We start from the raw sequence: 13088 nt of genomic DNA, 5'->3' as shown, positions 1-13088 counted from the left end.
CTTCCATTATAAAAAAATAACGGATCAAAACGGATCCATTTTTTTTTTTACAGACACAAAAACGTTGCTGACACTATTTTTTTTTTTGTCCGTTAAAAAAAAACGGATCTGTTAAATGTATGCTAAAAACGCAGTGTGAACCGAGCCTTACAATGATCAGCACTAAACCTCAAAACAAGGAGAAAAAACAGAGAGCGGAGAGCTCCGCAGAGAAGGTACTCGTAACCGACTGCATTTATAGGGGGGATTTATCAAACATGGTGTAAAGTGAAACTGGCTCAGTTGCCCCTAGCAACCAATCAGATTCCACCTTTCATTTTCCAAAGAGTCTGTGAGGAATGAGAGATGGAATCTGATTGGTTGCTAGGGGCAACTAAGACAATTCTACTTTACACCAGTTTGCTAAATCTCCCCTATAGTGTATTGAATGACGGTCATTGTTTGCTTGGACTTCAAATAAATATTCATGACAATGAATTGACATGACAATATGTCACAGGCGTTATTTGGCAAACAACGGACATTATTTTTTAGTTGATCACTCACATTTTTTTCCCACCGTCCTTTTACCGTCTTTATTACTAAATCAGATAGATCTTCAAAAAAGAACCACACCCAAAAGGGCTTGAACTAGAATAATGTACCAATGGTCGTCATTCTAATGATGGGCACTAAAAACGCAAAATGACTAATGTCATTTAAAAAAAAAAAAACGAACAGAAAAAAACTTGTGTGAACAAAGCCTCACAACCCATTATGCAACCCTGAGCAAAATCTTTAAAAAAAATGAATGCCTGGAGTACCCCTTTAAGCGTGCTTTCACATAATGGTTTTAATGTACTGTCAACTCTGATAAAACCATAACGTTGTCTGTGACTACAGCTGAATACTGTCCTATGTAAAACATATTCTTAAAAGGTTGTAAAAAAAAAAGTACTTACTGTTCTTCATATATTTTTCTGAGAATAAAAAGAAAAAAAAAGATAGCATTAGCTAAAATAAGTGCAGTTTTCTATCAGCAAAAAAGTAGAATACATAATATCAGGATGTTGTGTGTACATATATATATACTGTATATATATATATATATATATATATATATATATACATATATATATATTTTTTTTTATTATTTTTTTTTTACTTTTAATGAAGGACCATACTGAACTGCTGGGCCACATTAGCACATAATATGCACACTAATAAATGCAAAAGACGTATAAACTGGTATAAACAAGAACTGGTATAAACAGGAACATGCAGTGGTCTATACACATTGTAAAAAAAATATATGAAAAATATAAATTAAAATAAAAACATAATTTTACATAATTAAAAATATATAAGAAATATAATTTTTTTTACAATGCTTGTACAGACTGACATTTTTCCATAGACTTTAATGTAGGACTCCAGTCATTAGGATTAGTCAGTAGGATTCCATTCAAAATACGGACATGTTTTAGTCCTATTTTACTGTTGTATTTTGCTTTTGCGTCGTCTCAGATATACATTTCAGTAATCTTACAGACATATCTAATAACGTAACCAAGTATATGATGGTCAGACTATTATATTGTTATTTATACTTGGCAAAATATTCACCAAAAATTAGTTAAAACATAAACTGTAGATTTAACCCATAGCTGTGGGGGCTGTGGCAGGGGGGTAAGATGATGGCAGGGGCACACTGAGGCACTGAAGGGACACTGAGCATCCCTCTGCCATCATCCTCTCCAGCAGCCACAGCCCGTACAGCTCTGGGAGTCAGGTCGTGACATCACCATTTTATCCAGGAAGTGACATCACCATGTTATCCAGGAAAAGACATCACCATTTTATCCCGGAAGTGACACCACCATTTTATCCAGGAAAAGACATCCCCATTTTATCCAGGAAGTGACATCACCATGTTATCCAGGAAGTGACATCACCATGTTATCCAGGAAAATACATCACCATTTTATCCAGGAAGTGACATCACCATGTTATCCAGGAAGTGAAGCCTTGATGCAGTAATAAGTGCAGGGAAAAAAGCACATTATGTGCATTTCCCGTAATAAGATTATATTGGTGATTTGTATAACTTTTGGGGGGGCAATACAATACTTTAATAGGTTCTCCTTTAATGGTTAATTCACAAATGCCCTATCAGGCCTTCCTGATGATATGTCCCATATGTACAATGATAACAACCAAGTTTACCACGTAAGTAAAAGCAGATGTGCTCATGTTCTGTGTAGATGGAAGGTAGGCCTAATAGTATAGGAATCCCAGTCCACTGCTGCTTGGAACTAGTCAACACTATGAACCATCCTTAAAGGTGTTGGCCACTTTATAGTAAAATAGTTCAGTGTGCAGTATTGGTAACTGTATTTATTGTATAAACTGACAGCAGCTTCCTGTATACCTCATAGAGCTAAAATCAGACTCCCCTCTTCCAGGTTTTGCTGCCCTGCTCTGTGGTGATTCTGTCCATAAGATGGTCCACATGGAGGAGCATGTGATCATGCCTCGCTTCCAGTGTCCTCAATAGGCATATACAGGCTCAGTGGTGGACACTGAGGGGTGGGGCATGGTCACATGCTCTTCCAAGTCAGCCATCTTATGGACAGAATCACCACAGAGCAGGACAGCACAGCCTGGAGGAGGGGAGTCTGATTTTAGCTCTATGAGGCACACAGAGAGCTGCTGTCAGTATATACAGTGTATACTTACTATTATTGAACACTGAACAATTTTACTATAAATTGGCCAACCCCTTTAACAGCCTAGCTGGACAAAGCACAATGCCCCCTGCTGCTCTGTATTCTGCAGCTATTCATCAGATTCCTGGATAATGGCTGAGGCAGACAATACACCACCACAGTATTGTCTGCTCATGTGAGCTTACTATTGAGAAGCCAGCAGAACACTTCATGCAGAATGACTATAAGACCTGATGTAACCCAAGATCAATAACTGATAGTAAAGCAGAGTAGCGGCAGATTTTCTGAGATTACTGTATAGAAGGATATAAACAGTGAAATATGTCTTTTACATAAGAACTGTATTTAGCATCATGCTTGAGAAGAGTGTATAAATCCTTATGGTTTATTTAAGAGAACAATAATAATCACAGGATAATAAATCTATAGCAGGGGTAGGGAACCATGGCTTTCTAGCTGTTGCAAAACTACAACTCCCATCATGCCTGGACAGCCAAAGCTTTAGCTTTGGCTGTCCAGGCATGATGGGAGTTGTAGTTTTGCAACAGCTGGAGGGCCAAGGTTCCCTATCACTGATCTTTAATTATAATTAATTGTGCATGGTGTGTACTGAACTACAGAGGTTTCAACTTTGCAAGACTGAACGTAGCCTTGTAGCCTGCACGTCATCCAGAAGAGGTCACTGTAAGCTGACCACAGAGAGAACACTGCAGCACGGCCTACAGTATGTAGGATTTACCTATAACAGTAAGGTTAAAAAATATTTCCCATAATGATTAACGCCTCTCGATCAATATCTTGCATTTCAATAACCACAATGGGTGAGTCACGTTGCTTTTCTGAAATCAAAACTTTTAGGGGAATTTTGCTGTATGACGGAGAACTTACTGGTAAACAGAGCTGATATTACCGCTGATAGTCTTTGACACTTACCACTAAAAGGCTATGGGGGAGGTTTATCAAACATGGTGTAAAGTGAAACTGGCTCAGTTGCCCCTAGCAACCAATCAGATTCCACATTTCATTTTCTAAAAAGTCTGTGAGGAATGAAAGGTGGAATCTGATTGGTTGCTAGGGGCAACTGAGCCAGTTTCACTTTACACCATGTTTGATAAATCCCCCACTATGTTCCTACTATAGGAACGTACCATAACGTACCATGCATTTATTGATAAGGACAATGTCATTATCAATAGATGGCCGCCTTTTTTCGCTAAATGAAGCCTGTGAAAGTAGCCTGAGGCTGTGTTCATACACTGTCAAAATGACGGACGTTTTTTAAAGGGGAACTAGCCCCCTATAACGCCTGGGATGCTGAAGAGGAAGGTATGCGTTCTACGTTCCTCCTCGGCACTGGTCTTGGGCTGTTAGTCGGGAGCCGGGAGCAGGACTGCCTCGCCCCCACAGCGTCATCCGGCCCACTCACTCCATTGATATCAATGATATTAAGATTCGTCTAACCTTATGATGTTTCCCCTTTAACAATAAATAACGGCCTTTATTTTATAACAATGACCGTTATTATATGAGTAACAAGCATTGTTATAAAATAACAGCCGTTATTTGTTGTTAAATGAAGGCTGTCCAATAAAGACATCAAAATGGAAAGCAAAAATGGGGGAGGGCACCACCTGAATAGATGATAGAAAGACTGGGGTGCTACTGATGTTAAAAATAATTTTGGAACAAAACATTAGAAAAAGCAAGCATCAAAGATAAGTGCGCACCTAGAAAATTATAATAAATTGGCTTTATTGAGGGCTAAGGGCTAAAGCATAAAAACATTTAAAATCAAGCAACTACCGGCCCAAACAATACTTAGGGAGGTAAAAACACACAAATAAGCTACATAGTAGGCAGGGACGAGGGGAAAAAAACAAGTATGGAAATAAAAAATAAACAGCCCATAGGAGCCTGCACAAAAAATAATAAACAATACCACCTGATTGGTGCCCAGTGCGCGTATCGTCAGGGCTCCTCAAAATTATTACCAATCCAAACCATGCAAATAACTGCAATATAGACAACTTATCAATGTCAACCAGAAAAAATACAGAAGTTGGTCTAATAGGGGCAGATGTAGTGATTTATAAAGGTTCTATATGAGAATTGTGTAAAGAGGCTGTCAGCGGTACCCCAATTGTATTCTAGAGGGGTAACTACTAATCTAGAGGCTGTGTAGATGCAAATTACCATCCAATCAATGTTCAAGGAATAGTTGTTAGGAAAGAGGTTTAGATATTGGGAATTGGACCTATACAATGCCCCATATAGTAAGGCTGGAGAAGCCGAGATGACAGGCACTAATAGCAGTCACAGGGACACAGGAGTGCAGGCCCTGCTTGAACCTCAATTAGTAATTTAAAAAAAAGTATTTTGTATAGTTATGAAGAAAGTTATCTATAATCATCAGTCATTTGTATTTTATCTGTATTCGTAACAGGACATTATTAGAAAAAAATATAATAAATATATTGGCTAGACCTCATGATGTAGTAACACTAGGTGCCTACAGGTGGTGCCCTGTTCCTTAGTAAGACCCTTCTATATATATGTGTATAACAACATATACACCAGCCACTATGCAGTTTCCAGACAACGATCACGTTGCAAAAACAACGATCACGATAACAGCGATATGCTGCCGTTGTCCTGTGGAACAAAAGCGGCAGTAGCAGACCACCGCTATCTTCTATGGGCTGCCTGGACAATCTAGCGATCACCCGGGCAGCCCCCTGCAGCTCCTCGGGGCCCTACTGGCTCTTACCCGCTCGCTGCTGGCGACTCTAATAGCACCGGTAGCGAGTAGGGAATGAGGAGCAAGTGAGCACTGACCTGACAGTGGTGGCTCCACAATGGTGGAGAGACCAGTGTAACTAGCGCTAACTGCACTGTAATGATGATGAAGCAACACACGAAATACGCGTCGGGGAGTTCTGCGGTGGCCATTGTACTAAGGACACGGTATATGGGTAATATGTATTGATGTATTCTTTTGTTTGTGTGATCTTTACCTACTCTTAAGCATGGTTATATATGTATAATATGCCCAGTGTCCAGTACTTTTGTGTGTAAATTGCTCGTGCTAATTTACTCCCATCTATACCTTGGGGATCTGTATAATGTGTCAGCTCCTTATTATGTGATCTTTTTTATCATCTTTGTGATGTTTTTATACATTTGGTATATTTCAATAAAGGATAATATATTTATGTCTAGTCCTGCATTGGTTTAGTGTATAGGTTTATGTGCATATGGACTCGATACTATTGAGTCATAAATACTGTAGGTGTACTGTCAGTCACCCCCGCACAGTGCGCTGACATGATGGGAGTTGTAGTTTTGCAACAGCTAGAGGGCCAAGGTTCCCTACCCCTGATCTATAATAATAATAACAAATTGTGCATGGTGTGTACTGAATCGATAATTCACCCAATTGAACGATTAACGATTTTGAAATAACAATGTGTTTTTTATAACGAACAGCATTTAGATGGAACGATATATCGTTTGGAAAAATCGTTATTGCGATCGTTTTAAGATCGCTTAAGCCCATCTCACACATAGGGTGAATCGGTGAAAGACTGTTTACCAGAATCGATCTGCGAATTTTTAGCGAATGACCCACGACGATTTGAGAACATCTTGAAAGATCTAAATGAACGATTTCTCGCTCATCGCTTGATCGTTCGCTGTGTTTACACAAGCCGATTATCGCTCAAATGTGATCGTTATATCAAAAATTCTAACGATAATCATGCAGTGTAAACGCAGCATGAGAGCTGTGACTAGTCGCACACCGCCTAGATAACTAGTTCACGGCTCTCCCCCTGCCTCGCACACGGGACATAAAGCTACAGAGCCAGCAACCCGCGACATGATAGGAAACCCGTCTGCGAGGTCTGTGCAACGTCCCTGGGAGCCTAATCTGCCCAAATAGGGCTTAATATTTCTCTTTAATTTTGCCATCTGTTCAATAGACTTAAATGCGTTCGTAACACCCCCCCCCACCCCCCATGCACCTGTGCATATAAAGTGCAAAAGCGAAAAGGAAAATGTCGTCTCATTATGTCATCAATCTCTAACAAAAGTACCAACATATTTTTATGACACTGTGCCTTTAAGTGTAAACAATTAAAAAAAAAAAGCTCTCAATAGGAACAGCAATCCCATATTCCTTGCAGTAAACCCCCTTTTTTCTGTGTCATTCAGTATGGGATAAAAGCGACATTCTGTGGTGAATAGCCATTTTGAGCTTCTATTTAACATTTTGCTCAATGCCTGCAATTCAACATAATTAGCTTTTTTTTTTTTCATATTCTTTGATTTCAATACCAGCCGGGGCTGTGGTGTCAGACGGAGGCGCATTTTACATTCTCAAAAGAGAAAGACATTATAAAACTATGTGAGGAAGTCCGGGCTGTTCCTGTGATGTGGTTGGAGCCAGCAGATTGTTTGCTTTAGGAAGACCCTCTGCAGGCCGCTGATCAATGTGCTCTGCGCAAAACTACAGCCGGGATGAGCATCAAACCAGACCAAGGTGTCTATAAGTTGTCTTTGTTGAAATATAAATACTCTATTGGCTTTGAAGAGCGGGTCATTGCCTAACCCCCCTCGGGCGCGCAGAGGAATCAATGGTTTCACAATTTAATTGAAATGGTAATTACGCTTCATTAGGAAGTATACACTTATGACTAATATCGACTATCACTAAAAAGAACAAAAAAATTAGATTGTGTGGTCAGGGAAATGGAGGCTAGTATCCCTGTCTGTACAAGGTATACTGTTATCCAAATCTGCATAGAAATAACTGAGCTTTGGGCTGGTATGGTGGGGTTATTTCCTGAGAATTTTTACCAGAAGATACCTCTTTCTACGGTTATGTGTTTCCCTATACTTCAGAGGCATATGTCATAGAAAATTATAACCCAAAAAAATTATATATATATATATATATATATATATATATATATATATTATAGACTATGTTCACCCGATGCCTTTTTTAGGCTAAATAACGGCCGTTATTTTATAATGACGGGCGTTAATAATAATCATGATCATTATAAAATAACAGCCGGTATTTAGCCTAAAAAGACGTTGGGTCAACATAGCCCATGTCTTAATTTTCCAGTATAATGAGCAGCAAGAAACCTGTGAAGCAGGTATAACACATGTGAATAGCCAAGTAAAAGCAGAAGCAGAAGAGCAGTGTATTAGGGGCCAGCCAAAGGAAATGATCTTGGGGGCCCACATATGAATAACCAGTGAAAACCGACATGTCAGTCAGCGTTTGTGCAGGTTCTAAAGCTGGGGGTCCACCGGAGGATTCTCCAGACCTCTGGTGGGCCAGTCCAACACTGCAGAAGAGGGCCCTAAAAGATGTTCTTGAAGAATCCCAAAGACAACTTCATTGATGTGTATTAGATGATCAGGTGACTGAAATTATTCATGATAATAGTAAGAAACTAATAATAAAAAACTAATAATAAAAATAATAAGTACAATAAAAGGGCAGACTAGATAGACCCAGTGGTCTTTTTCTGCCGACAATCTTCTATGTTTCTATGTTTCTTTCTCTTTAAAAATCTCAAGTCTTCCAGTACTCATCAGCTGCTGTATGTTTTCTTTTCAGTCTGACTGATGTGAGTGCTACTGTATAGCTTACATATTACTTAGTGGCTGAGGCCATCTCCTTAGAATTATTATACCTTTCAGTTTTGGTCATTGTCCTTTGCTAGCAGGCAGCCATACAAAACCATATCCTGTAATGTTCAGAAGAAAGGCCCCATTCCCACTGAGCAAATACGGCGAAATTCCGTGTCACTTGCTACTTCTATGAGTAGAGAGCGGCGGCAGCGGAGGAGCGCGCGCCCTCTCATTCACTCACAGCGGGACACTGAGCCGAGTTTGCTCAGTGTGAACGGGGCCAAGCTGCAGAAATATATTTGACCATGGTCTTACTTTAATGACTGTATACAGTGTCTTAAATACTCCTTCATTTCTTGGTTTTTCTCATAGGACTCCAGTAGAGTGTGAGCTTCATCGTGGTGATAACAGTAGATCTTGTACACCTCTTCTAGGGGACATTTAATCTCCAAAAACAATTCACCTACAAACGAGAACCAACAGGGTCATTATGTGCACATAATAAGCTATTGTCTGCTAGCTGGGTCAACAGAGAACTAGCCGGATTAAAGCAAACTACATGCAATAAATACATAAAAAGCAACATCCCCAGTACTTCCCCATTTTATGGCTTCCTTCTACTCACTGCAAACATCAATGGGAAAGGCTGGATACAGTATGTACAGATAACCCTCACTGCCAGCCTATTCTTTCTATCTATCTATCTATCTATCTATCTATCTATCTATCTATCTATCTATTTATCTATTCATATCTATCTATCTCTCCCATATCATCTATCTATCTATTCATATCTATCTATCTATCTATCTATCTATCTATCTATCTATCTATCTATCTATCTATCTCCTATCTATCTATCTATCTATCTATCTATCTATCTATCTATCTATCTATCTATCTCCTATCTATCTATCTATCTATCTATCTATCTATCTATCTATCACATACAGTACATGTCTCCCTTCCGTGCAGTCACGTACAGTACATGTATCCCACCTGTGCAGTCACATACAGTACATGTATCTCACCTGTGCAGTCACATACAGTACATGTATCTCACCTGTGCAGCCACATACAGTACATGTCTCCCACCTGTGCAGCCACATACAGTACATGTCTCCCACCTGTGCAGCCACATACAGTACATTTATCCTACCTGTGCAGCCACATACAGTACATGTAACCCACCTGTGCAGCCACATACAGTACATTTATCCTACCTGTGCAGCCACATACAGTACATGTAACCCACCTGTGCTTCAACAGTGATTAAGGGCCCATTTGTTCTATCCCCTATTAGTGCTGTTCTGGGGTCACCTTCACACTCTGAACTATGTCTTCTTATCCCCCGCACAGCATCCAGCGTACAATGAAGCAGAAAACTCAAGGGGTTGTCCCCTCGGAAACTACAACTCCCAGCATTCTCTGAGAGCTTCATAAGTGTAAGGCATTCTGAGAGTTGTAGGTATTTGTAGTTCCGGGAGTTGTGATCACAGATACATCAGTCCGGGACCGGGCAAGGTCAGCATGTCACTTCTGACGGGTTCTTTATTTGGGTGCCCCCCATTAACGGTTCTACTGGTTGGCCACAGGTACCCCAGTCCCACACTGGGGACTGCACAGACTACAGTACAATCCTTTAGTGGGCCCTGGGATCTGTACTGCACTGTAGGGCCCTCCCGAGAAAGAACGATTTGGTTGTGGGGGCCCAAACACATTTTTTGCACAGGGGCCCTTTGCAGTCTGTGTCTGCCCCTGATCAGCCAAAGACAAATCTTCAGAGGCATTCACATGTTTCGTCCACGGACCGAAATTCAGGACTCCCGCCTTCATTCATTATGATGTTGGGAGCTTAAAAAAATGTATATAGCCATGTTCACACATGGCAAAAAAATCAGCCGTTGTTTGACCCAGCCGGGTCAAACAACGTTAGATGACTGATGTGTTCAACTGGCCGTTACTGCAGTATCGGCCAGATGAACATCACTTTATTTAAATTGGAATGCGGGCACATTTGGGTGTGCCCGCACTCCAATTAGCCATAGATCACAATGGAAAGTACGTCCGGGAGCCATACCTTACACTGTGAGCACAGGCTATCTTGTACGGCCGCTGTTCACTGAATAGTGGCCGCACAAAATAGACCTTTCAGTAATTTTGTGTTGCTGCAGGGAACACCAGCCTTAATGTATACAGGGTGTATACACTATGGTCATTGTTCAATACACTAATGTAATTTCACATAAACAGCGGCCATTGTTGCAACCTGCAATAACGGCCAATGTCTATTGTAAATATACAGGGGGAGATTTATCAAACATGAAACTGGCTCAGTTGCCCCTAGCAACCAATCAGATTCCACCTTTCATTTCTCACAGACTCTTTGGAAAATGAAAGGTGGAATCTGATTGGTTGCTAGGGGCAACTGAGCAAGTTTCACTTTACATCATGTTTGATAAATCTCCCCCACAGCGTGTGAACATGGCCTTAATCTTGACGCTACTGTTCTGACATGCTGTATTAGTACAGTTTCTGAGCTCCTGGCATCATCATAATGATACCAGGAGCTCAGAAACTTTACTAATACAGCATGTCAGAACAGTAGCGCCAAGATTTAGGCCATGTTCACACGCTGTGGGGGAGATTTATCAAACATGGTGTAAAGTGAAACTGGCTCAGTTCAGAATTCCGGCCCGTAGCCCATCGTCCACGCATTGACCACAATTATGGAATGTTTGAATGCCCCTGTTGGGGGAGGTGAAGGGGCACAGTGATTTGCTATCACCACTAATGATCAGCAGGGTGACAAAGGTCAGACCCTGTAGCCATATCCTAACACTATACATACTATCAATGTGTATGCTAAGGGTCCATTTACACAGAATGATTATATGACAGATTATCTGCCAAAGATTTGAAGCCGAAGCCAGGAATGGATTTGAAAAGAGGAGAAATCTCAGGCTTTCCTTTATGACCTGATCCCTGTTTATAGTCTGTTTCTGGCTTTGGCTTCAAATCTTTGGCAGATAGTCTGTCAGACAATCTTTCTGTGTACATGGACCCTAATGGTGCGTTTACACAGAGAGAGTTATCTGACAGATCATTGAAGCCAAAGCCAGGAATGGATTTGAAAAGAGGAGAAATCTCAGGCTTTCCTTTATGACCTGCTCTCTGTTTATAGTCTGTTCCTGGCTTTGGCTTTAAAGATTTGTCAGATAAATCTCTCTGTGTAAACGCACCATTAGACAACCCGGTTAATGCAAATTATTGCTACCACCTGACACAATGAGCCAATATTGCATAAAGAGCGAGTGTCATACATATGTATGTTTCTTCCGTCCTCATACTTTCTGGGTAATAGCTGGAAGTTACCAGTAGTATCAATTATTGATGTAAATAAATGTGCATTTTTGACAATGTCTTATAAAGCTTTCATTAAACTGTATATTTCCACATCGTAAAAGGAGAACCTGCAGATCATCCATTATTATACATGAAGTCGTGAATTTAATGGCATTGAGTACTAGGGTTACAATGATCTCCCATAGCATAATAGGGTGTTTCACCATGCAGAGTTCCTTTGTCTAGTGAAAACTAGGAGCTGACATAGGATCAGTGCCGCATGGAAACAGATACCTACAGCATAGGAAAGAAAAGGAAAAGTGTCAATACCTATCACTTGCAGCTCGGGCTCCACATCTGTTGTGGCTTCTTCCAACAGGGACACCATTTTGGCCGAGATCTGGCAGACGGACTCGATGTTACTGAATAGTGCATCCACATCAAAGAGTTCTGACTGCGGAAGAAAAGGTTCATAAAGGAGGCTTATTAGGAGTATAATACACATTGTACTATGCCTGAATGTAGCCTGTGCTGAAGGTGCTGTAACACCTGGGTGGCATATGGTTAATGAAGGATAATATAATACTAGTGAGAATACAGATTAGATACAAGTTAAAGCGACTCTGTACCCACAATCTGACCCTCCCCCCCCCCCCAAACCACTTGTACCTTCAGATAGCTGCTTTTAATCCAAGATCTGTCCTGGGGTCCGTTTGGCAGGGGATGCAGTTATTGTCATAAAAACAACTTTTAATCCGGCAACGCTGTGTCTAACGTCCGGGGCTTAGATTAGTATATGCATTAGGCTGGCACCACCTCTCTGTGCTTCCTCCACCCCCTCCTCATCATTAGGAATGATCCAGGAACATTTCCTGCTGTTTGAGCTTTGCACAGGTGTATTAACGATCCAGCCCATGTTCATTATGTACACAGGTGGGGAATAGGAAGCAATCTGCTTGGAGCATTCCTAATGATGAGAAGGGTGGGGAGGAAGGACGGAGGGGTGGTGCCAGCCTAATGCATATACAAATGTAAGCCACGGCCGTTAGACACAGCGCTGCAGGATTAAAAGTTGTTTTTATGACAATAACTGCATCCCCTGCGAACGGACCCCAGGACAGATCTTGGATTAAAAGCAGCTATCCGAAGGTACAAGTGGTTTGGGGGGGGGGGGGAGGAGGTCAGCTTGTGGGTACAGAGTCGCTTTAAAGGGGTTATCCAGCGGTGCAAAACCATGGCCACTTTCTTCCAGAGACAACACGTCTCCAGTTCAGGTGTGGTTTGCAATTAAAGGAGAAGGCCGGCGAAAATTTATAAAAGTATTGTATTGCCCCCCAAAAGTTAAACAAATTCCCAATATACACTTATTACGGGAAATGCTTATAA

General features: G+C 40.9%; 1 protein-coding gene across 2 annotated transcripts in view; it reads right to left on the bottom strand.

The window, feature by feature from the left end:
• The window catches only part of ARHGEF38 (Rho guanine nucleotide exchange factor 38), an 87021-nt gene that overhangs the window by 26160 nt on the left and 47773 nt on the right, over positions 1-13088 (bottom strand). For both annotated transcript variants that reach the window (XM_069978410.1, XM_069978409.1), the window contains 3 exons: positions 12033-12156; positions 8673-8820; positions 942-959 (listed from right to left, as the gene is read on the bottom strand). In XM_069978410.1, the coding sequence (XP_069834511.1) occupies positions 942-959; positions 8673-8820; positions 12033-12156 (290 nt within the window). The remainder of the gene's footprint in view (positions 1-941; positions 960-8672; positions 8821-12032; positions 12157-13088) is intronic.

Source organism: Dendropsophus ebraccatus, chromosome 7 (assembly GCF_027789765.1).
Source record: "Dendropsophus ebraccatus isolate aDenEbr1 chromosome 7, aDenEbr1.pat, whole genome shotgun sequence".
Taxonomy (NCBI): Eukaryota; Metazoa; Chordata; class Amphibia; order Anura; family Hylidae; genus Dendropsophus; species Dendropsophus ebraccatus.
This window is presented reverse-complemented; position numbering and strand designations above follow the sequence as displayed.